The sequence below is a fragment of the Brachyhypopomus gauderio genome, unplaced genomic scaffold (assembly GCF_052324685.1).
Source record: "Brachyhypopomus gauderio isolate BG-103 unplaced genomic scaffold, BGAUD_0.2 sc45, whole genome shotgun sequence".
NCBI lineage: Eukaryota > Metazoa > Chordata > Actinopteri > Gymnotiformes > Hypopomidae > Brachyhypopomus > Brachyhypopomus gauderio.
The window spans coordinates 307,172-328,472 of record NW_027506871.1 but is presented as its reverse complement, the minus strand read 5'-3'; the positions used below and the strand labels follow the sequence as shown (position 1 = coordinate 328,472).

At 44.2% G+C, this 21,301-nt stretch overlaps 1 protein-coding gene across 1 annotated transcript in view; it reads left to right on the top strand.

The window, feature by feature from the left end:
• Nucleotides 1–477: 477 nt before the first annotated feature.
• Nucleotides 478–21,301, top strand: part of LOC143486706 (uncharacterized) — a 39,804-nt gene continuing 18,980 nt past the window's right edge. The window contains exons 1-7 of the mRNA XM_076986067.1: nucleotides 478–607; nucleotides 7,108–7,138; nucleotides 7,389–7,465; nucleotides 7,562–7,859; nucleotides 7,951–8,102; nucleotides 16,510–16,789; nucleotides 16,882–17,030. Coding sequence (XP_076842182.1) covers nucleotides 487–607; nucleotides 7,108–7,138; nucleotides 7,389–7,465; nucleotides 7,562–7,859; nucleotides 7,951–8,102; nucleotides 16,510–16,789; nucleotides 16,882–17,030 — 1,108 coding nt within the window. The 5' untranslated portion in view covers nucleotides 478–486. The remainder of the gene's footprint in view (nucleotides 608–7,107; nucleotides 7,139–7,388; nucleotides 7,466–7,561; nucleotides 7,860–7,950; nucleotides 8,103–16,509; nucleotides 16,790–16,881; nucleotides 17,031–21,301) is intronic.

The following is a 21,301-nucleotide window of genomic DNA, read 5'->3' as shown; positions in this document are numbered from 1 at the left end:
AGACTCAAATGATTCTGATGCAAGCTGAAGGATTTTTCTCTTCTTGGAGATGTACTGCATGAAGTAGTTAGTTACCGTTCTTTACCAATTCTGTTCTGACAAAGATGCACAGCACAGTATCCTTTAAACACGGCAAAATTAACTGGTGTTTGAATCATTTTGAAGATACATTAGACATTAGATACATTAATTATGTTAATTATGTTTGAGGATCTGATTAGTGAGACTAATCTTCACACCTCTTTGTTACCAGTGTTCAACACTTGTAGGGACCTTTGGGTGAACTTTGTGATGGTATAGAGGTCCTGGTATGTGATTTTTGGGCTCCATGAAAAACCATGTTTTTTGGTTGTGAAATGTCCTTATCTTCTGCTTCAAGACGGAAGTGTTGATAGTCATCAGCCCACACTTACTCCAGTCTTCTAAGCATGACTGTGACTTTGTCCATAGTCTCATCACCCTTGAGTTGATTATGTACTTTGGTTTATGGCTATAAAAGCAGGTTTGTATGAAGTTGAGAAGTGTGCACTCCACATAAACTTGTGTCTGTGTCAGTTTCTCCCAAGGCATCGCACAGCTCCTCAACCACTAAGACAAGAAATCATAGGTGAGGTAATGTATAGGTGATCTGTTTGTAAGGTGACCTTGGGTTTTTGAAAGGCTCCATCAAATAAAATGTATTATTATTATGATTATTATGTAAGGAATAGGTGATGTAAGGTATAGGTTATGTAAGGTATAGGTTATGTAAGGTATAGGTGATTAGATTAGATTCAACTTTATTGTCATTACACATGTACAAGTACAATGCAACTAAATGTAGTTTAGCATCTAACCAGAAGTGCAATAAAGTAGCAAGTGCAAAATGTACAATATATACAATCTACATAGATTTACAGATTATAGAATTTGGTATATATTATATAAACTATTTTGAAAACAGAATTTGGTGTGACCAAATTGTGATGTAAGGTATAGGTGACGTAATGTATAGGTGATGTAAGGTATAGGTGATGTAAGGTATAGGTGATGTAAGTTATAGGTTACGTAAGGTATAGGTGATGTAAGGTATAGGTGACGTAATGTATAGGTGATGTAATGTATAGGTGATGTAAGTTATAGGTTACGTAAGGTATAAGTGATGTAAGGTATAGGTGACGTAATGTATAGGTGATGTAAGGTATAGGTGATGTAAGTTATAGGTTACGTAAGGTATAGGTGATGTAAGGTATAGGTGACGTAATGAATAGGTGATGTAAGGTATAGGTGATGTAAGGTATAGGTGACGTAATGTATAGGTGACGTAATGTATGGGTAAGGTATAGGTGACGTAAGATATATGTGACCCCTATCTAACAGAATTAATGTGTTGTCACAATAATTCTCTTTTTTATGCTTGTAGTGATTTACTTTTTCATTCGGGCCTCAAACCTAGAGCCTTTGTAAGCTTGGGGCGGGGCTGGGCTGGGCTGGTGGCATCTTGGGGCTGCTGCCGATCCTTGCTGGTCCATCCATTTGCCCCCGCCACGAAGAGTGTGTTAGTTCGGATGAATGTTTGTTTTTGTCCTTGTCTCCGTTTGTATAGGTAGATGAATGAGTATGTGTTGGAGGGGGGGGGGGGGTATATGGGGACGTGTGTATATATTGGGGTGAATGTGTAAGTACATTTGTGGGTGTGTATATGTATGTATTTCCGGGGCCCAGCTTGGTGCTGCGGCATGGCGGTTGGCCCACTCACCTGGGTGGTTGTGGTCCGGGGTGGCTTGGGGCTCCTCCTGCCGGGTAGGGGTGGTTCTCGGGGGCACGTGGCGCTGGGGCTTTGCTACTGGCCCATGGTGGAGGGGGCGGCATCCTGGGGGGGGGGCTCTGTTTCCTCTGGACCTGCACTCCTTGGCTGGGGGGGTGCTGTCCGGGGTCTCCCTCTCCCGCCCGCTGGGGCAGGCATGCGAGGGTCATGGGGAAGTGCGGCCCTGGGACTCCACTGCTCCTGGGGGGGCCGTGGGTGGGTGGGATTCCCGGGTCTTTCTCTGCCTGCCTCTGGCCTCTGGGGGAATGTTGTCGCAGCTTTATACCCTTGCTGGCAAGTACATTCTGTACATTTATCCTATTCTGCACTTTTATGTTGCACATAAACACATATTCACAGATACATATACATCACAGTCATTTGTGGGTCGTTCCAGGATTTTGGTACATTTCAGGGGTGGTAATTTCTGAAAATTTGATCTTCAATTTGATCATTTTTAGTCATATATTTATTAGCTACAGGTTATAGACAATCAAAAAGTTTGATTCGTCAAGCTCAGATATGGAAGCAGTTTTTTTTAATTAGATGTAAATTGGTATGCAGTAACAGAGTTGCGACTAACAGGGTTGCAAATTTAGTCTAAGTTGTGATCAAGGAAAGATCAAGGACAAATATGGTTATATAAGTATATAAAGTAAATTTTGACTCTACTCAATATTAGTCTTACAATATGAGGAACAGGGTTGCATTCACTGAGTGACACACACAACTTGGACAAACATATTTGGGAAAAAAACCTTGAAAATTGTTAGAGCACACATTTTTCTTGCCATGTGGGCAGGAAATGTCCTTGTGATGCAAATTCCTTTGTGCCAGTAAACAAATATTGTTAACTCTTTCTCTGCCAGATATAATGCCTTATGGTAACAGGGCTGTGCGAATGTTGTGGAACACAACTTAATAGTGTAAAAACTGTGACATGCAATACAATGTAGACCAAAGAAGTTGTTTTCACAAGTAAAGGAGATGCATTTCAACAATATTAAAGAAGAAGTAATTTATTTAGAGCTTATTTTAATTGTTAAATTTGGCAAAGGAGTTGGTCACCCAATGTGTGGGACAAGAGAAAACGGCCATTTTTTGAGGTGGTCCAAAGGTATTCGATGTCACGCCTGGCACCACCCCCTCTCTGTCTGTGTAGCCTGGCTCCTCCTCCTCTAGTCTTTTCAGCTTCTGTTTAGTTCCACCTCTGTTTTTGTTTCATTGGTTTCAGCTGTCGCTTGTTTTAGGATTTGTTTGGGTTTGTATTTACTCCTTGTGTTTCAGGTATTCGGTGGGGGTCAATGTTGAAAGTTAAGTCTTGCTTCAGTTCGTATGTTAAAGGTTAGGTCTTGCGTGTGCTTCAGTTCTGTATGTTTCGCTCTACGTCTTGCTTGTACTTTGGTTTGAATGTAGGTATCTAGATTATGGGTGGGAATCGTTTACTATCTCAGGATTCGATTCAATTCCGATTTTGGGGGCCACGATTTGATTCAAAATCGATTTTCAATTCAAAACGATTTTCGATTCAAAAAACGATTTGATTTATAAAAATTTCTGCTTCAGTCTATAAAATCTGCATGATCTACTACAGTCTGCTTTGCAAGACAGAATGACAAATACAGAAAATAAAGTGTCTTTCACTTTTAATGAACAAAAACAATGTGCTTTGGTAAAATAAAATGCTTTTTGTTGTGTTACCAAAATTCTTTAGCTTCATTTTGCAAGCTCTCAGGGCTGGCTCGGATGCAGTTCTCCCAGCTGTTGCTAGGGGCACCAGAGTCAGTCCCAGACTAAACCGGCGTAACCGTACACAGCCAGGTCCCTGCTTCCTCTGTGGTTGCTTCTCGTTTAATGGTGTCTCGCCACCTCTCTCTGTTATGCTTTCTCTTTACTTATTTGAGTATCTATCTCCTGCGTCGCTTCCTGACTCATCTCAAGTTTTCCCAATCCTGTATTTCTTCCTATCCGTTTTGCCTTTATTTTTGGGAAGGGTTTTATTTTGCTGTGGCGTTTTTTGCCAGTTACTTCTGCTGGCGTCCTTGGTTTTGTTTTAACTGTTGTTATTTTGCTTCTTTCTTCCGTCTCTCTGCAGTTGAGTGTTATTTTCTACGCGTTGTATTTTCTATTTACTCTGTGCCCTCACAGTTTTTGTTTCTATTCTTTTGTGCATTGAGTCTTCTGCGTTGTTTTTTTTGTTCTGGGTCGCTGTGCGCGTTTCCCTCTCGCTAATATATTTGACAAGTATCAAACGTCTTGCTCTTGCGAGCCGGCACTTGGGTCCACCCTTCTCTATATTATTTCACTTGGGTCCACCCTTCTCTATATTATTTCACGCAGTGTGTACGTTCCCGAGCTCACGGCGTTACACACACCTTCACACGAGCTACATTGTGTCAAGTTCGGTCTTCCCTGGCATTTGGTAAAAACCAAAATGAACCCATATTTTTGCCTTAAATGAAGACCGGACAGGTTGAATATCTTTCCTCCATTTGTTTTGAAACTTTTCCGCACATGAGTGTGTCCCAGAATCTGCTGCGTAAAGTCTCGCGTAATTTTGTAATTACGTAACGTGAGAATTCACCACGACTTAGAATCGATTTTGGGACATTTAAAATTGATTCTGAATCGTAGTAAATGAGAATCAACTTTTGATATATGAATCGATTTTTTGGAACACCTCTAATCTAGATCTTTATTGTGCTATGCTTTCAGTGTCGTTCTCCATGTTAAAGTTTGGTGTGTGTACTTTGCTCAAGTTTCAGTGTGTAAGGTTTGTTTCAGTTTCGTCAAGTTTCCCTTTGTTGTGTTACAGTTTGCCTTGTGGCAGTGGGGAACCGTCAGGGCCCTCTTTGCCCTCTCGGAGGGCCTAAAATATTCTTAAAACGTAAATATATATAATACAATTTATCCAATTTTATTTTATCTACTTACAGTTTGACAATCGCCATCTAAACAATTACAAAAATATAAGCAAATAAATTATTCACCCGTGTCTATTCAATCTGTGTTGGAAGGTGAGGGGTTAAGTGGAAGCCTGTGAGCTTGTGTCTCCCCCTATCAGGACTGTGATGCCCACTGTTCGTTTACAGAGGGCCTGGCAGTTATAATTCAGCGCAATATCAGTTTCAAATGACAGCAAAATTGACTAATCATATCTTTCCTCTTAGTCGGCGGGCTTAACTGTATGATAATTTCCACCCGCTGTGGCGACGCTAGCTATCGTTAGCGTACCACCGCTAGCTATTTTCGATTCATTCCTTTGATGTCCTCGCGCACCTTGTTTACATATTCCGCTCCCGAGGAACACGGAGCTGTGAACCTTATTTTGTTGGAACCTCATTTTGCTTAAGAAGTTATATAGTACAGATGTTATTGTTTATTGCGTTTTTAAAGCTGTACTGTCGTCTCAATTTTATTTATTTTTTTTATTGCAGTTAATTAGGATTCGGGGGGGGGGGGGGGGGGGGTGATGGGAGTGGGCCCAGGTTTAATGGTCACGGCTTGCTACTGCCTTGTGGTATATGGTTAGTTTCAGAGTTGTTATGTTTGCCTTGTGTTGTATATGGTTAGTTTAGGTTTAGTCACGTTTCCTTATGTTATATGTCAACAGTGTATTGTCCTGCGAGTCCGTGTCTAGTTTAAGTAGCCTACGTGTTCTGTATTTTCGTTTTCTGAGTGTATTGTGAGCATTCTTATGGTGTTCGTTTCTGTTTGTTTTGGTTATGTTTCACGTTTGATTCCAGTATCTTTGTATTGCCTCTAATCTTATGTTTTGGTTCTTTGTGTATGTTCATCGTCCTTAGGTGCTTTGTGTAAATATAGTTGTTTTGAGTTTACTTGGGTATGTGTCACATTCATGTTTGATTAGTCTGTAGTCGTTGTGTTCGTTCTAGTGTTTACCATGCCACGCAAAAGTAGAGTGCTCCATGCAAACACAACACGGTTAGCCAGTATGGCTACTTCTAGTAGCCTTGAGTCCAGCTCTCCAGCGCCAGTGCGTCCGCCCCCTGATTTTGCAACCACCCCAACGTTACATTCGGTCTTTTGAATAATATCTAAGGAGCTTTTTCCACCAAATTTTACAGTTTGTCTTAGAACAAGTACATTGTTAAAAAAAATAGTAATTTAGTACTATTACATTTGTACATTTGAAATTTAAGTGGTGGGACAGGAAATGTACCAAAATCCTGGAATGACCCTTGTGCTATATGTCTTGGGTACACTTTCTGCTCTTCTTTGCAGTGGTCATGTGAGCTAGTTGTTTTTTTTTTATATATATATTTACTTATTTTTTTTATAATATATATATATTATATTTTTATCCCCTGCCCTTCTGTCTTTTCCCTTTTTATTCTCTCTCTCCCCCTCTATTCTTTTCCCCTCTTTTCTATATACTATCTTCTCATGGTCCACCTAACCCCAATAATTATCACTTTGCACTATATTATACAGAATTGTTATTAGATAGATAAGGGAGTGGACGTGGGCCAAAAAAAAGAGCCTTTGTTAGTTACTTCCATTGACCACTAAGAGGGCTCACTTGCACAGGAGGATAGTGCTAGTTATACAGGGAGTCTGAATCAATAGAGAAGAGACACCAAGCCAAGTGTCCAAGACAACTACTGTTCTCCTGTGTATTTATTTCTCCTGTTTTCACAGGTTGGTAAATGCTGAAAATGCATAAACAACCTCAAAACAATGGTTAATTTATCATTAAATCATGAAAATACAGAGTTACATTACCATTTTAGTAATAGGAATGTCAAGTTTAAACCAAGCGAAATGCACGCTAATTATACTCATTGAAATGAATATATCTGGTTCAAGGGTTGTTGATGGTCCGCTTTTAATTTGTTAAACACATTTTAAGACTTAATGGCTCAGTAACGTTGTTTATATTGTCTGTAGAGTAGCTTGCCAATGTGCCTAGAATTTAGTTGGATTTTACCTTGGAAAAATTACATTATTGTAAAGAGTTTGAATGTTTGGCTGTTATCTCCCATAGTGGAGTGGTGCTAATCCTTATGCTTTCGTGTAAAAATATAAGGGGTCCTGGACTTTGGTTGGGCTGGTGGGAATGCTCGCAGCAACCAGCGGAAATTTTCCCTAATTTTTAAATCAAAAACTTGACAGGTATGAGCTAAAATCCAGGAGACAAATGTAATTTAGGCAAGAACATGTGTATACAAATATGTATTTCATACATAACAAATGTACTGTGATGGGAATGCTCTGAATAATTCGAGAAGAGACGCCAAGTTAAACACAACTAAAGTAGTTAAGCAAAACCTGTGTATTTATTTCTTCTGTCTTCACAGAACACATCTGGTACAGCACCTCGAGTCGGAGGTGTGTAACATATAGGTTTGCTTTCCTCCTTAATTATGTTGTTCTTTCTCTTCCACATATACATATCTTCTACATACATTTTAAAAAAATTAGTCATTTTTGCCATTTGAGTCTTTCAGTTTCATTGTCTGATATGGGGAAGGAGGTGTAGAATAGCCAAATTAATGTTTTGCTTTTCTGTTTGACATGGAATTAACTCAATAAATGTATATTGTACATAAATAGTTATTTTGTTTTGTTGCCTTTTTAGTGTAATGGGAAGTTACATATTTTATCTATTTTGCACCCTTGCAATTACTGGTGTTGCAAATGGAGCGTCTATGAAAGGTATCCACTTAACACAAACATTCACATTTTTCACACATCATGTGATGGTTTTGTGCAGTTGAACAAATCTGAAGTGAGTTCCTCTGTTCATTGTAGCCAGAAACCTCGCTCTGTATGGCAAAGCCACGCAGTCAGACTTGGTGGATAACCCTCGGGCACCACAAGGCCATGCCTACAATGCAATAGATGGAAATCGAGATGCAAACTATAATCATGGATCCTGCACTGCCACAAAGACTCAAACAGACCCGTGGTGGAGGGTTGACCTTCTGGACGAGTACACAGTAACCTCTGTTACTGTAACTAACAGAAAAGACTGCTGTTCCGACAAGATCAATGGAGCTGAGATTCACATAGGAAACTCTTTGCTCAACAATGGAAACAACAACGCATTGTGAGAGGATGCTCACAGCTGTATGGAACTGTAAAATAGACTGACACACACACTTGCAAACATTCTCATGTTATTCTTCCTTTCACTGCAGGGCAGGTGTCATTTCTAGCATCACTGCAGGACATTCCGTCACCTACAACTTTGAGAAAGGTGTCTCAGGACGTTATGTCAGTGTAGTCATACCCGGAAAAAATCAACTAACTCTCTGTGAGTTTGAAGTCTATGGTTATCCCACTCCACAAGGTGAGTTTCTTAAACCCCTACGATGCTAAACTACAACCCCTGGCAAAAAGTATGGAATCATCACTCTGGGATCAGCACTCATTCAGACATTTTTTTCTGTAGAACAAACTCGGATGAAAAACATGATGCGATAATAAGGTCATTCCAAAGTGCAATGTGTCGGCTTTCAGAAACACTAAAACAAATGAAAAAATCATTGTGGAAACAAAGTAAATTTTACTTTTATTGAGCAAGCACAGGGAAAAAATATGGAATCATGAAAAACAGATAAACAAAAGAAAATTCAAAATACATCACTAGTATTTAGTTTAGCACCACCTTTGACTTTTATAACGGTTGGCAGTCTCTGAGGCATGGACTTGATGAGTGACTAACAGTATTCTTCATCAATTTGGTGCCAACTCTCTTTGATAGCAGTTGCCAGATCAGCTTTGCAGGTCGGAGCCTTTTGTGGATAATTTTTTCCAATTGGGTGGAGATCTGGACTATTTGCAGGCCATGACATCGACTGAATGTGTCTTTCTCCAAAGAATGCCTTCACTGTTTTTGCCCTATGGCACGATGCATTGTCATCTTGGAAAATTTTTTCATCATCTCCAAACATCTGTTCAAATGATGGGATGAGAAAACTGTCCAAAATGTCAATGTAAACTTCTGCATTGATAGAAGAATTAACCACAGTCATCTCCCCAGTCATTTCCACTGTGGAAATTTGGTTGTTTTTTTTCCAGACAGTCTTTATAAATCTCACTGGAACGGCACCAAACAAAAGTTCCAGCATCACCTGGTCCAATGCAGATTCTTGACTCATCACTGAAGATAACTTTCATCCAGTCATCCACAGTCCATGATTGCCTCTCTGTGATGATGTAGACCTACACATTACCAATAGATATAATATATAGTATGATTATGCTTACCTGTGACCAGTCTGCACCCAGTGGACCAAAAGAGTAAGAGTTCAAAGCTCAGGCTTTTACTTACCTGGGCAGGTTTAACCTCTGTAGAAGAGGAGGGATGTACATAAACTGTACAAAACAGATTATGTATGTGCACATGTAAAATGGAAATTATGTAAAGAGAGTAATGTCGTGACATGCGAATATGTGACCACAGATGTTTATTTAATTAAGTATTGATAGCAATTAGAATGTCTTATATTCTTTGTCCATGTGTCACCTGTAACGTAAATGGAATATTCTTGGGGAGGGGCTGACGGAATATAACGAGGTGTAACTAGCCCGAGATGAGACTAGCCCGGGAGAGCAGGCTAGGAACGTATGTCCAGGTGGGATCTATGTGACTTTGCAGTCACAGATCACTATACTCTGACTAAGAGGGTCAATTTAGTACTGTTTTATTTGTTGTCAAGAACACGCGTTGTAAATATGTATATAGCTGTGGGTGTCTCATAATTAATGGTGCAAAAGAAAATCAAGTTTCAACCTCTTGTGCGGACTTATTCCAGGCCACAAGGCCCCTCACCCGACACTACCCATAGAGTGTGACTCCCTACATCCGTACACTTAAGGAGTTTTAGGTCGCGCTTTATCACACTCTCCTTAGCCCATTGCAGTCTTGCTCTTTTCTGTTTAGGTGTCAATGATGGTTTTCTTTTATCTTTCCTGTATTAATCCCATTTCCTTTAGACGATTTCTTACGGTCACACACATTGGCTCCAGCTTCCTCCCATTTATACTTCATCTGTTTAGTTGTACTTCATCGTTTTCAAGACAAATGGCCATTGTCTTGACACTTTGAGGTCTTTCTTCGTCTATCAGTACGTTTGGCTTTAACAACCATTCCATGATGTTTGTATTTGGTCCATATCTTGGATACAGCTGACTGTGAACAGCCCACATCTTTAGCAACCATGCGTGAAGAGTTACCTTCTTCAAGAAGTTTCACAATCCTCTCTTTTGTTTCTCTTGTTGGAGCCATGGTTCTTGCCACTCCACTTCATCCAGCAGCCCTCCAAGGTGTCATGACTGTAGGTGTTTTTACCTGCAGACTAACGAGCAGATCTAATCTGAGGCAGGTGTCCATTTAGGGAAAGGAAATTGACTGGGTGTGTCCTTATATTCTACCTACAGTTTGAGGTATTCCATATTTTTTCAGCAAACCGCGGCATGTTGCTGGATCGAGGCAGACATGCTTCAAAATTAAAGAGTTCCCGGATCCTGTTATGGCAGGATCTGGCTCAAATTAAGCCCTGCCCCTCCCCCTTTGCAACTATTTAAGCTTCCTCCTCTCTCTTCCGGGTTGCGAAGTATTGTTGCCATGCCACGTACCAAGCGTTCTTTCCATGTTACTGCCTTTCTGTGTCCCGACCTCTGCTCTCCTCCTAGACCTTGTTCCCTGCCTAGTCCCTCTGTACCTCCTGGATTTTGTCTCACCGGCGTGACCCTGGACTATCCTGACTACATTTACAATACTCCTACACAACACACCCTGAACGGAGTATCTCACATGTTCGATTGCTCTGTGATCGTAGTTTCAATAAAAGCGGCTATTCTCCGCACTTGGATCCTTGTCTGCCTGATCAGTACGTTACAAAAAGTTACATTTCCTTTGTTTCCACAATGATTTTCATCATTTCTTTTAGTGTTTCTGAAAGCCAACTGTGACGCCGAAGGCGTCGGAACAGAGGCAACCGGAGGCGTGGGTGAGACAGAGGTACGTTTATTCTCCATGGCTTTAAACGGCAGCTCAAGTAAAACTCGTAGCGCATACAGGGATGCAGAAGTAATGCTCGTAGCGCAAACACAACACAGTGATGCCCAAGTAATGCTCTTAGCACACACAATATGTGTATAGGATCTCTTGGATCAGCGACGCTCATAGTGGCAATGTGCAGCACTGGACCAGACGACCTGCGGGCTTAAGAAGTGCAAAGTAAACAAGAAACAGGTGCTCAGTATGATGGTGATTGCGACTGTGGGAGTGGCTGAGTGCACGGGGGTGTGTGCTGGGATCGGCTGCTGGCCGGGTTGCGTGCCCTCTGGTGGCGACCCGGCCCCCTCACCGTGACAGAGCCCTCCCCCAAGGACCCCTCCCGTCGACTCCCACGCTGTCTTCCCCGTCGCCGCGGGGCTGGCCGGTCTGGATGCTCCCTGTGGAAGTCTGCGATAAGGGAGGGGCCTACCACTTGAGAGGCCGGAATCCAAGATCGTTCCTCCGGTCCGTACCCGACCCAGTCCACTAGGTACTGCAAACCACCCCTTCTGCACCGCAAGTCTAGTAGCCTCTCCACGAGGTACGCGGGTCCGTCCGATAACTGCAGCGGCAAAGGTGGTCGCGACGTCGAGGCCTCCTCTAGTGCACCTGCTCTGTATGGCTTGAGAGCGGACACATGGAATGCACGCGACACGCGTCTGTCTTCGGGCAGACTGATGCGATAGGTGACTGGGTTAAGCCGCCTCAAGATGACATATGGGCCAGCATATCTCTCCCCCAGTTTACCTCTCTTGCCCAGGCGTCCGTCTCCGGTAGAGACCCACACCATATCCCCTACCTGATAAGATGGGGCCTCTCCCCTTCTACGGTCGGCTTTCCTCTTGAACCGCCGGATCGCCTCGTTCAGCCGCTGATGGGTGTCCTCCCACACCCGCTCGCTCCTCTTACACCACTCCTCGACGATGGGCTGGTCCGAGGAGGCGGTGTTCCACGGATAGAGCGGCGGCTGGCGACCGAGCACGCACTCGAACGGTGTCATCCCCGTGCTGGAATGAGTGAGGGAGTTCTGTGCATACTCGGCCCAGGGCAGAAGGGCGCACCATGTGTCTGCGTGCTCGCTGCAGTACGCGCGCAGGAACTTTCCCACTTCCTGGTTCGCACGCTCCACCTGTCCGTTAGCCTGCGGATGGTAACCAGAGGTTAGGCTAACCGTGATGTTCAGCTTGGACAGGAACTCCCGCCACACACGCGAGGTGAACTGCGGTCCCCTGTCCGACACGATATCCTCAGGCAGACCGAACTGCCGGAATATGTGCCGAAACAGGAGATCCGCAGTCTCCCACGCGGTGGGCAGGCCCCGCAGGGGAAGAAAGCGGACAATCTTCGAGAACCGGTCGATTACCACCATAATGACAGTGTTCTCCTCGGACGGGGGGAGGTCCGTGATGAAGTCCAAAGCCATGTGCGTCCATGGTTGCCTGGGTGTAGGGAGAGGGAGGAGCTTACCCGCAGGAGGAGTGTGTGGCACCTTGCACCGCGCACACACCGCGCAGGACGCCACCTGCTGCAGTACGTCCCGGTGCAGCCCCGGCCACCAGTAGCGAGCCCCCAACAACTGAGCCGTTTTAGACAACCCTGGGTGCCCTGTCCCCACTGACGTATGAGCCCAGCTGATGAGGGCACTACGGTGCGCGGGGGGAACGTACTTACGGTGCGGCGGGCAACCTGGATGCGGGTTCGCTGCCTCGATCTCCCGATCGATCTTCCACTCCAAAGCTCCCACGACGCATTCCAGTGTAAGCACCGGCTCCTCGCTCGTAGACTCCGTACTGCCAGGAAAGGACCTAGACAGCGCATCCGCACGCTGGTTCTTCTCTCCTGGCCGGTACGTCACCTGGAATTTGAAACGAGAGAAATACAGAGACCACCTGGCTTGACGGGCGTTCATCCGTTTCGTGGTCCTGATGTATTCCAGGTTTTTGTGGTCCGTAAGCACGGTGAACGGATGCTTAGCCCCCTCCAGCCAATGCCGCCACTCACCGAATGCCTTGCGCATCGCCAACAACTCACGGTCTCCCACCCCGTAGTTGCGTTCGGCAGGGGTGAGCTTCTTGGAGTAAAAGGCTATGGGACGGAGGGAGCTATGCTTCTTCGGCCGCTGGGAAAGCACCGCGCCTACTCCCACGTTCGACGCGTCCACCTCCACTATGAAGGGACGGTTAGGATCCGGTTGATGCAGAACCGGCGCGTCGACAAACGCTTGCTTCAGCTGGTTGAACGCTCTCGTAGATCTCTCTGTCCAGCGAAGCTTTGTACCTCCCCCTCTCAGCATATCAGTAAGGGGCTCTGCGATCTGGCTATATGCGCGTATGAACCACCTATAGAAATTCGCGAAGCCCAGAAACCTCTGAAGCTCGCGCCGTGTGTGAGGCTGCGTCCATTTCATGACCGCCTCCACCTTCCTGTGCTGCATGTGTACGGAGCCTGGCCTGATGGTGTAACCTAGGAAGTTCACCTCACTGAGATGGAACTCGCACTTCTCGAGCTTGCAATACAAACGATTGCGCAAGAGCGTGCCCAGAACTGCCCGTACATCACGCACATGTTGGTCGTAGGAGGGAGAATAGATCAGGATGTCATCGATGTAAGCGACAACGCATCTATTCAAATACTCCCTTAAGACCTCATTAATGAACGCCTGGAAGAACGACGGAGCAGAGGCCAAGCCATAAGGCAAGACGCGATACTCATAGTGACCCGTAGAGGTACTAAACGCCGTTTTCCATTCATCACCCGCGCGTACGCAAATAAGGTTGTAGGCGCTGCGTAGATCTAGCTTAGTGAAAACCTTAGCCGATCTTAACTGCTCCAGTGCCGACGGCACTAGCGGCAGCGGGTAGGCAAAGTTCACTAAGAGGGAATTGAGCCCTCGGTAATCTACGCATGGCCTCAGCCCACCGTCTTTCTTCTTTACGAAGAAGACGCTGGCTGAAGCGGGAAAGGTGGAGGGAGTAATATAGCCCTGAGCGAGAGCCTCCTTTATATACTGAGCCATAACCCGCTCCTCTTCCTGCGAAAGTGGATAGACTCGACCGCGCGGTGGCGTAGTACCCGCCCTGAGGGTGATGTGACAGTCCCAGGGTCGGTGGGGTGGTAACTGGGTGGCCTTGACAGCGCTGAATACCTCCGCTAGATCACGGTACGGAGCGGGAATGACCGGAGTGGTGCTGATGTTTGGGCTCTCTACGCTGGTGGATTGCGCGAACACACGGGAGGGAGACCGAGTGCCTTGGAGGGGCGCTACCCACTTCAGCAGCCTACCCGTGGACCAGTCGATGACGGGGTTGTGAAGCTTGAACCAAGGGAGACCTAACGTGATAGGGTAGCGTGTGGAAGGGAGGATAAAAAAACTGATATTCTCCCTACGGCCCTGAACGTATACGGTGACTGGTGCAGTGCGGTGAGAAATAAAACCCCCGCCCACAGGTCGCCCGTCCAGTGCTTGCACGCGTCTCGACTCCTCCAGACGAATCAGGGGCACCCTCAGCTGCTAAGCGACGCTCCTCCTCATTATGTTCCCCGAGGCTCCCGAGTCCACTAAAGCGAAAACAGACAGGGACATCGCCCCGTAAGACACAGACACCTCCCATGTTAGAAGATTACCCATAAGAGATATACTCACCCTAGCCCGCCCCCTCCTTGGACCTGTGGTACGAGCGAGGGGGGGGGGCGGTAGCACCCATCTCCATGGGCTCGGCTGTGGTGGTCTCACGGGGCGATGTGTGTACGGGAGCCTGCGGGGTGATAGGAAGCGCCGCTCCTCGGCTCCTCTCCTGCAGTAGCCGATCTAGGGCGATAGCCTGATGCACCACCTGATTAAATTCTTGACCCTCGGGACGGCATGACAGCTCTGCCCGCAGGTCCGGGTTCAAACCCGCCAGGAATACATCGGTCAGCGCGGCTTCTCCCCATCCGGTCCTGGCAGCTAGGGTCCGAAATTCAAGGGCATACTCGGCGGCGCTACGGCTTCTCTGCCGCAGCTGCAGTAAACTCTGGCCGCAGAATCTTCCGCGGCTGGGGTGATCAAACACCGCTCTCAGCTCGCGGATGAAAATCTCATACCCTCGGGTGCAGGGGGTCTCTCCGTGAACCTGGGCCGCTCCCCAGTCCAGTGCCTTGCCCCGCATGCAATTTACTGTGAAGGCGATTTTTTCTTTCTCACCAAAATGAGGCAAGCTGTCAAAATACAACTGGCACTGGACCAGGAAGCCCTCGCAGAGCTCTGGGTCCCCACCGTAAGGTTCGGGGGGGGGGGGGGGGGGGGGGATCGGTGCTCGGGGTGCCGGAGGTCTTACAGACGTTTGCACCGTCAGAGCTTGTATGCACGAGGTTAGGGTAGTCACCAGCGAACGGAGCTCCTGGAGCTCCTGCTGTTGTTGGCCCAGGACGACTCCCTGATGAGCTAGTACCTCCAGAGGTGAGGCACCCTCGCCTCCGACTGCTCCAGGCTGCACATTCTGTGACGCCGAAGGCGTCGGAACAGAGGCAACCAGAGGCGTGGGTGAGACTGAGGGACGTTTATTCTCCATGGCTTTAAACGGCAGACTCAAGTAAAACTCGTAGCGCATACAGGGATGCAGAAGTAATGCTCGTAGCGCAAACACAACACAGTGATGCCCAAGTAATGCTCTTAGCACACACAATATGTGTATAGGATCTCTTGGATCAGCGACGCTCGTAGTGGCAATGTGCAGCACTGGACCAGACGACCTGCGGGCTTAAGAAGTGCAAAGTAAACAAGAAACAGGTGCTCAGTATGATGGTGATTGCGACTGTGGGAGTGGCTGAGTGCGCGGGGGTGTGTGCTGGGATCGGCTGCTGGCCGGGTTGCGCGCCCTCTGGTGGCGACCCGGCCCCCTCACCGTGACACCAAGAAGTTGCACTTTGGAATGACCTTATTAATGCATCATGTTTTTGATCCGAGTTGTGACGGGCAGGGTGAGCGAAACAAAAAGGAAGCGATCACGCCAAATCTCAGAGAAAATGGATGGTTTAATGAAGAAAGTGCACAAACCAAAAACCCGTGACATGATCCGAATTAGGGATATAATAACCAGCAGTCAACTGGTACAAAGACAACACATATATAGACAAACAAACCACCCTCAGGTGAGACAGATTGCAGGCTCCGCCCACCTGAGGGACGAACACAACACAACAACAACAAAACAACTGCCGCTGTGGACGGAGGCGACCAGTAGGGGGCCCGCAGTACCGTGACACGAGTTTGTTTTACAGAATAAAATGTCTGAATGAGTGCTCATCCCAGACTGGTGATTCCATAATTTTGCCAGGGGTTATAGCAGTAGTTGAGCCTAGTTACAGTTGTTGTGTTCTTTAACCTTTCATGCTCATAGAATCAGTCACAGTTTGCAATATAAAACTATTATAATACATTATTCCAGTATCTATAACACTTTATAGGCTACACATCTATTTTAAAAAGTGACTCAGAGGAGACAAACGAGATATTCATATATTCAAAATTTCAGTTTAGACATTTAGTATATAAGATGATCCCTTAGGAAAAACAACTCTGATGATTCCTTAGAAAAACATTTTTGTACAGTGTATATTTTTTTTATTGTATTTATTTATTTTTTTATTGTATTTTTTATTGTAATTGTTCCCTGCAACATGCTCCATTTTCAATACACTGTACCTTGTGCAGGGGAGAATGTGGCACTCAAGGCGAGAGCTACACAGTCCAGCCTCTATGTAACAGGTTTTCCTTCCAACGCCATTGATGGAAACCCAGATGGTGTGTACGGCCATGGTTCCTGCACACACACTGAACAAGACTTCGGGCCCTGGTGGAGACTGGACCTGCTGGAACAACACAAAGTGTTTTCCATTCATGTCACCAACAGGCAGGAGCTTCCTGAACGGTTGAAAGGAGCTGAAATCAGAATTGGAGACAGTCTGAACAACAATGGCAATAATAACCCAAGGTGAACTACTCTAAGGTTTACGCAAAAATATACACATAATAATATTATTACTGGTAATAGTAATAATTTTCCTTCTCTTCCTACATGTCCAGATGTGCAGAGATCCTCTCCACTGATACTAATACTAAATTGTCCTATGAATGTAAAGGGATGGAGGGACGCTACATAAACATTGTGATTCCAGGAAGAAAAGAGTATCTTACACTCTGTGAGGTGGAGGTGTTTGGATCTCCTCTTCTCTGATCACGTCGATCCACATCAGTTGTTGGCCACTGTTGTACTTTTGGCATATATTAAATAAAGATTTGTAAGCATTAATACCCTATGCAAGATTATTGTTTTTCCATTAGCAGTTAAATGGGTGTGTAGGAGCAGAGAAACCTTCAGTCTGGCATGGTCTACATAACATTTAGACTGACTTTGGAAGGTCTTGCTTTCTGGTTAATTGTTTTGTTTTGGTTTTGTTGCCATTCTGGCAGTTTCTTTTCATTTGAATTTTTCACATGTTCTGAGCTCTCTAAAGACAATACAGTTTTTATGTATTGAGTGAAGATCCTAGCTGTGTGGCAGAGTCTTTAGCCTTGGTTCAAAATAGGACCTTAGTGGGACCACCTCTCTCCTTTCTCAGGATTCATCTCACTGAGATGATGTATAAGGAGAATCATCTCACCGAGATGAATCCTGTCATTGTTAGTTTGTGGCTCTAAGTGTTCTGTTATAAGCATTATTTAGTTTAATGTTGAGCAACTGATGAATAAAGGTGACAGCGTGGATGAGTATTACTGATGGTCTGTTGAAAGGTCCAATCACATAAGACATTTAGAAAAATCAAAATGAGAAATTTATTTAATTTTGATTTGACTCGCGGCGTGTGAGGGTGCAAGACCCCGCGCTGTGGCGGAGAATGTATGAGAGAAGAAGATTTTCACCTAGAGAAATTTGAAATATAATCTATCGAGGTGATAAAAGGATAAAAGAAACACCAGAGCATCTTCCAAGAACAAAACCGAGAGTTTATTTTTAACTACAGCCGACACCGAGCGGAACTTAAGCAGAGCAACGGCTCTGCGTTTCTAACGGCAACGGAGTAGCAGCGACCGGACAGTTGTTAGCAAGGGCTAACACAACAAAACAACAAAAACAGCAAAATTACAGTGCCAATACATACAACTGACAACAGACAGACAGACGGTTAAGGACAACATCACCCAAAAATGAAAAAATGGTTTCCAACAGCCATTCATTAAGTAGAACTTGCTTCCCTACCTACCAAACCATTGAGACTGTGTCTGTTAACTGTGGCAGATATAGGAATAACAGGGCGATATGTTTTAAAAATCTAATTAAAATGAAATTAAATAATCAACATGAAATGAGCAGCAATATTAAGCTAAGGCTAGGACTTCTAAACATTAGATTGTTTGCATCAAAAGCTGTGATAGTAAACGAAATAATCTCAGATAACAGACTAAATGCACTCTGTTTAACAAAGACATGGGCTAGAGTAAACGAATATGTAAGTTTTAATGAAGCAGCTCCTCCTGGATACAGTTATGTTCATCAGCCCCATATCACAGGGCGTGGAGGTGGAGTAGCCACAATATATGACACAGATAAAGGTTTTACTGTAAAACCAACCACCTCTATTAACTCATTCGAGGCTTTGATAGGTGAAATAGGCAATAATCTCATAGGCAATAAAACAAAGCTTAAACTAGTGACCATCTATCGACCACCGGGACCTTACTCAGAATTTCTTAAGGAATTTGCTGAGTTTCTTTCGGAATTAGTCCTAACAATTGAAAGATTTGTAATTGTGGGTGATTTCAACATTCATTATGAAAATGAATCAGACCCACTGAAAACCGCGTTCGATTCCATCCTAGACTCAGTAGGTATAGCCCAAAATGTGACAGGACCTACTCACCGCTGTAAACACACCTTAGACTTAATACTTACTTACGGATTAAACATAGAACATTTGGCAATTATCCCCCAAAATGACGCCATTTCAGATCATTCCCTACTAATATATGAAATAGCTTTATACGATGTACATCAGATGCTCCATACAAAAACCACGCGCACTATCACATCCGACACTGCAGCAACATTTATAAACTTACTGCCAGAGCTACCGAGCATTATGCCACTGCAGCCCAATGAATTAGAACAGGCAACACAACAGTTTTATTCCACACTCAGCAGTGTAGACAGTGTAGCTCCAGTTAAAACAAAATTAATTAGGGAGAAAAAGCTTGCACCATGGTATGACAACCACACTCGTCTTTTAAAACAGGCAGCTCGAACAGCAGAGCGCAAATGGAGATCCACTCCAGAGAGGTGTTTAGAACCGCAAGGAAAGACGCCGTAGTCAAATATAAACGTGCCCTAATAAAAGCTAGAGCCTCATATTATTCGAGACTAATAGAAAACAACAAAAATAACCCTAGATTTCTCTTCGCGACGGTATCTAAACTAACAAAAAATATCAACGACACTAGTTCTAATACAGCACTTACACACACTAGCGATGAATTATAAAACTTTTTAAATAATAAAATAGATAATATCCGACTACAGAGTCATAATACATCGCAGCCTAACCTCCAATCCAACCCCAGTAGTTTAGTTATTAGTAACTATGCAACCAAAAATATTACTGATGTATATTCATGTATATTCGACCCAGTTCCAACCCGTCTATTTTAAAGACCTACTCCCAGCCATTGCAGGGCCCTTACTTAATATGATTAACTCCTCCCTTAACCTAGGTTACATGCCCAAACAATTAAAATGCACCGTAATTAGACCCTTGATTAAAAAACAGAATCTCGATCCGCAGATTCTAGCCAACTATAGACCCATTTCTAATCTCCCATTTATCTCTAAAATTCTAGAAAAAGCAGTTTCCAATCAGTTAAACCACTATCTCCAATCAGGATTTAGACCAAACCACAGCACTGAAACAGCTTTACTCAGGGTAGTGAATGATTTACTAATATCGGCCGATAATGGGCTCGTCTCGTTCCTTATACTGTTAGATCTTCGTGCAGCTTTTGATACTGTAGACCACAACATTTTGCTGGATAGACTAGAAAACACGGTAGGTATTAAAGGAGTTGCACTCTCCTGGTTTAGATCATATTTGACTGACCGCTTCCAATGTGTAAGTGTTAATAATAAAACCTCTAAATCTGTGCAGGTTAAATATGGTGTCCCACAAGGGACAGTCCTAGGACCACTTCTATTCACACTGTACATGTTACCCTTAGGCGAGATTATGCATAAGCACGACATCAGTTTCCATTCAGACAACACTCAGCTATATTTATCGGCAAAACCCGATGATTTAGGCGCAAACAGTAAAATCGAGAAATGTGTAGAAGAGATAAAAAATGGATGGCGTGTAACTTTCTAGCACTAAATCCCGATAAAACAGAATTAATAATAGTTGGGTCTAGGGCTGCGAGAGACAAGATACATAATGTAGCATTGAATCTACATTGTTTTACTATAACCCCCAGCACAGAGGTAAAGAACTTGGGTGTCACAATAGACCCAGATCTCTCATTCGATACACATATTAATAATATAATTAGGGTGGCGTTCTTTCACTTGTGCAACATTGCTAAAATTAAACATATTAAATACTAGTGATGCGGAAAAACTAATCCATGCATTCATATCCTCTCGTTTAGATTATTGCAACAGTCTCCTAGCTGGATGTTCTGGTAAATCGATAAACAAACTCCAGCTGGTTCAGAACGCAGCAGCACGAGTTTTAACAAAAACTAAAAAGTTTCATCACATTAGTCCCGTACTATCGTCATTACACTGGCTGCCAATTAGATTCCGTATTGACTATAAAATACTTTTATTAACATATAAAACGCTGCATGGCTTAGCTCCAGACTATCTTAGTGAACTTATTGAACAATATAATCCAGCACGTTCACTTCGCTCGCAGGATGCAGGGTTATTAACTGTTCCTAGGATCGAAAAGATCACAGCAGGTGGTAGAGCCTTTTCTTTTAAAGCTCTACAATTGTGGAATAATCTTCCTGCCTCTATTCGGGACTCAGACACATTCTCAATGTTTAAAACTCGATTAAAGACTTATCTGTTTAGTTTGGCCTTTGATTAATCTGTTACATATTTACTACATCTCGTATCTTTTCTCTGAGGTTCACCTGGAGAGTAACATTGCAGTCGGAGCCTACAATACCAGCATCGCTGCTCCGACACGGAATGAAAGCCTGGCGTTCATCAACAGACATTTACAGTGACAATATCAAAACCCAGAACATTCATTTTTACCTTTACTTAGTCTGATTGTGTGATTTGTGTGTGACTTGTGTATTTGTCTGTATTTTGTGTAATTTGTGTGTTAACGGGCCGCCCAATGGAGGATGGGTTCTCCCGAGGTATCTTCCTATTCCCCACCATCATAGGGAGTTTTTCCTCGCCAATGTCGCCTTTGGCTTGCTCATTAAGGTTCTGGACCCATAG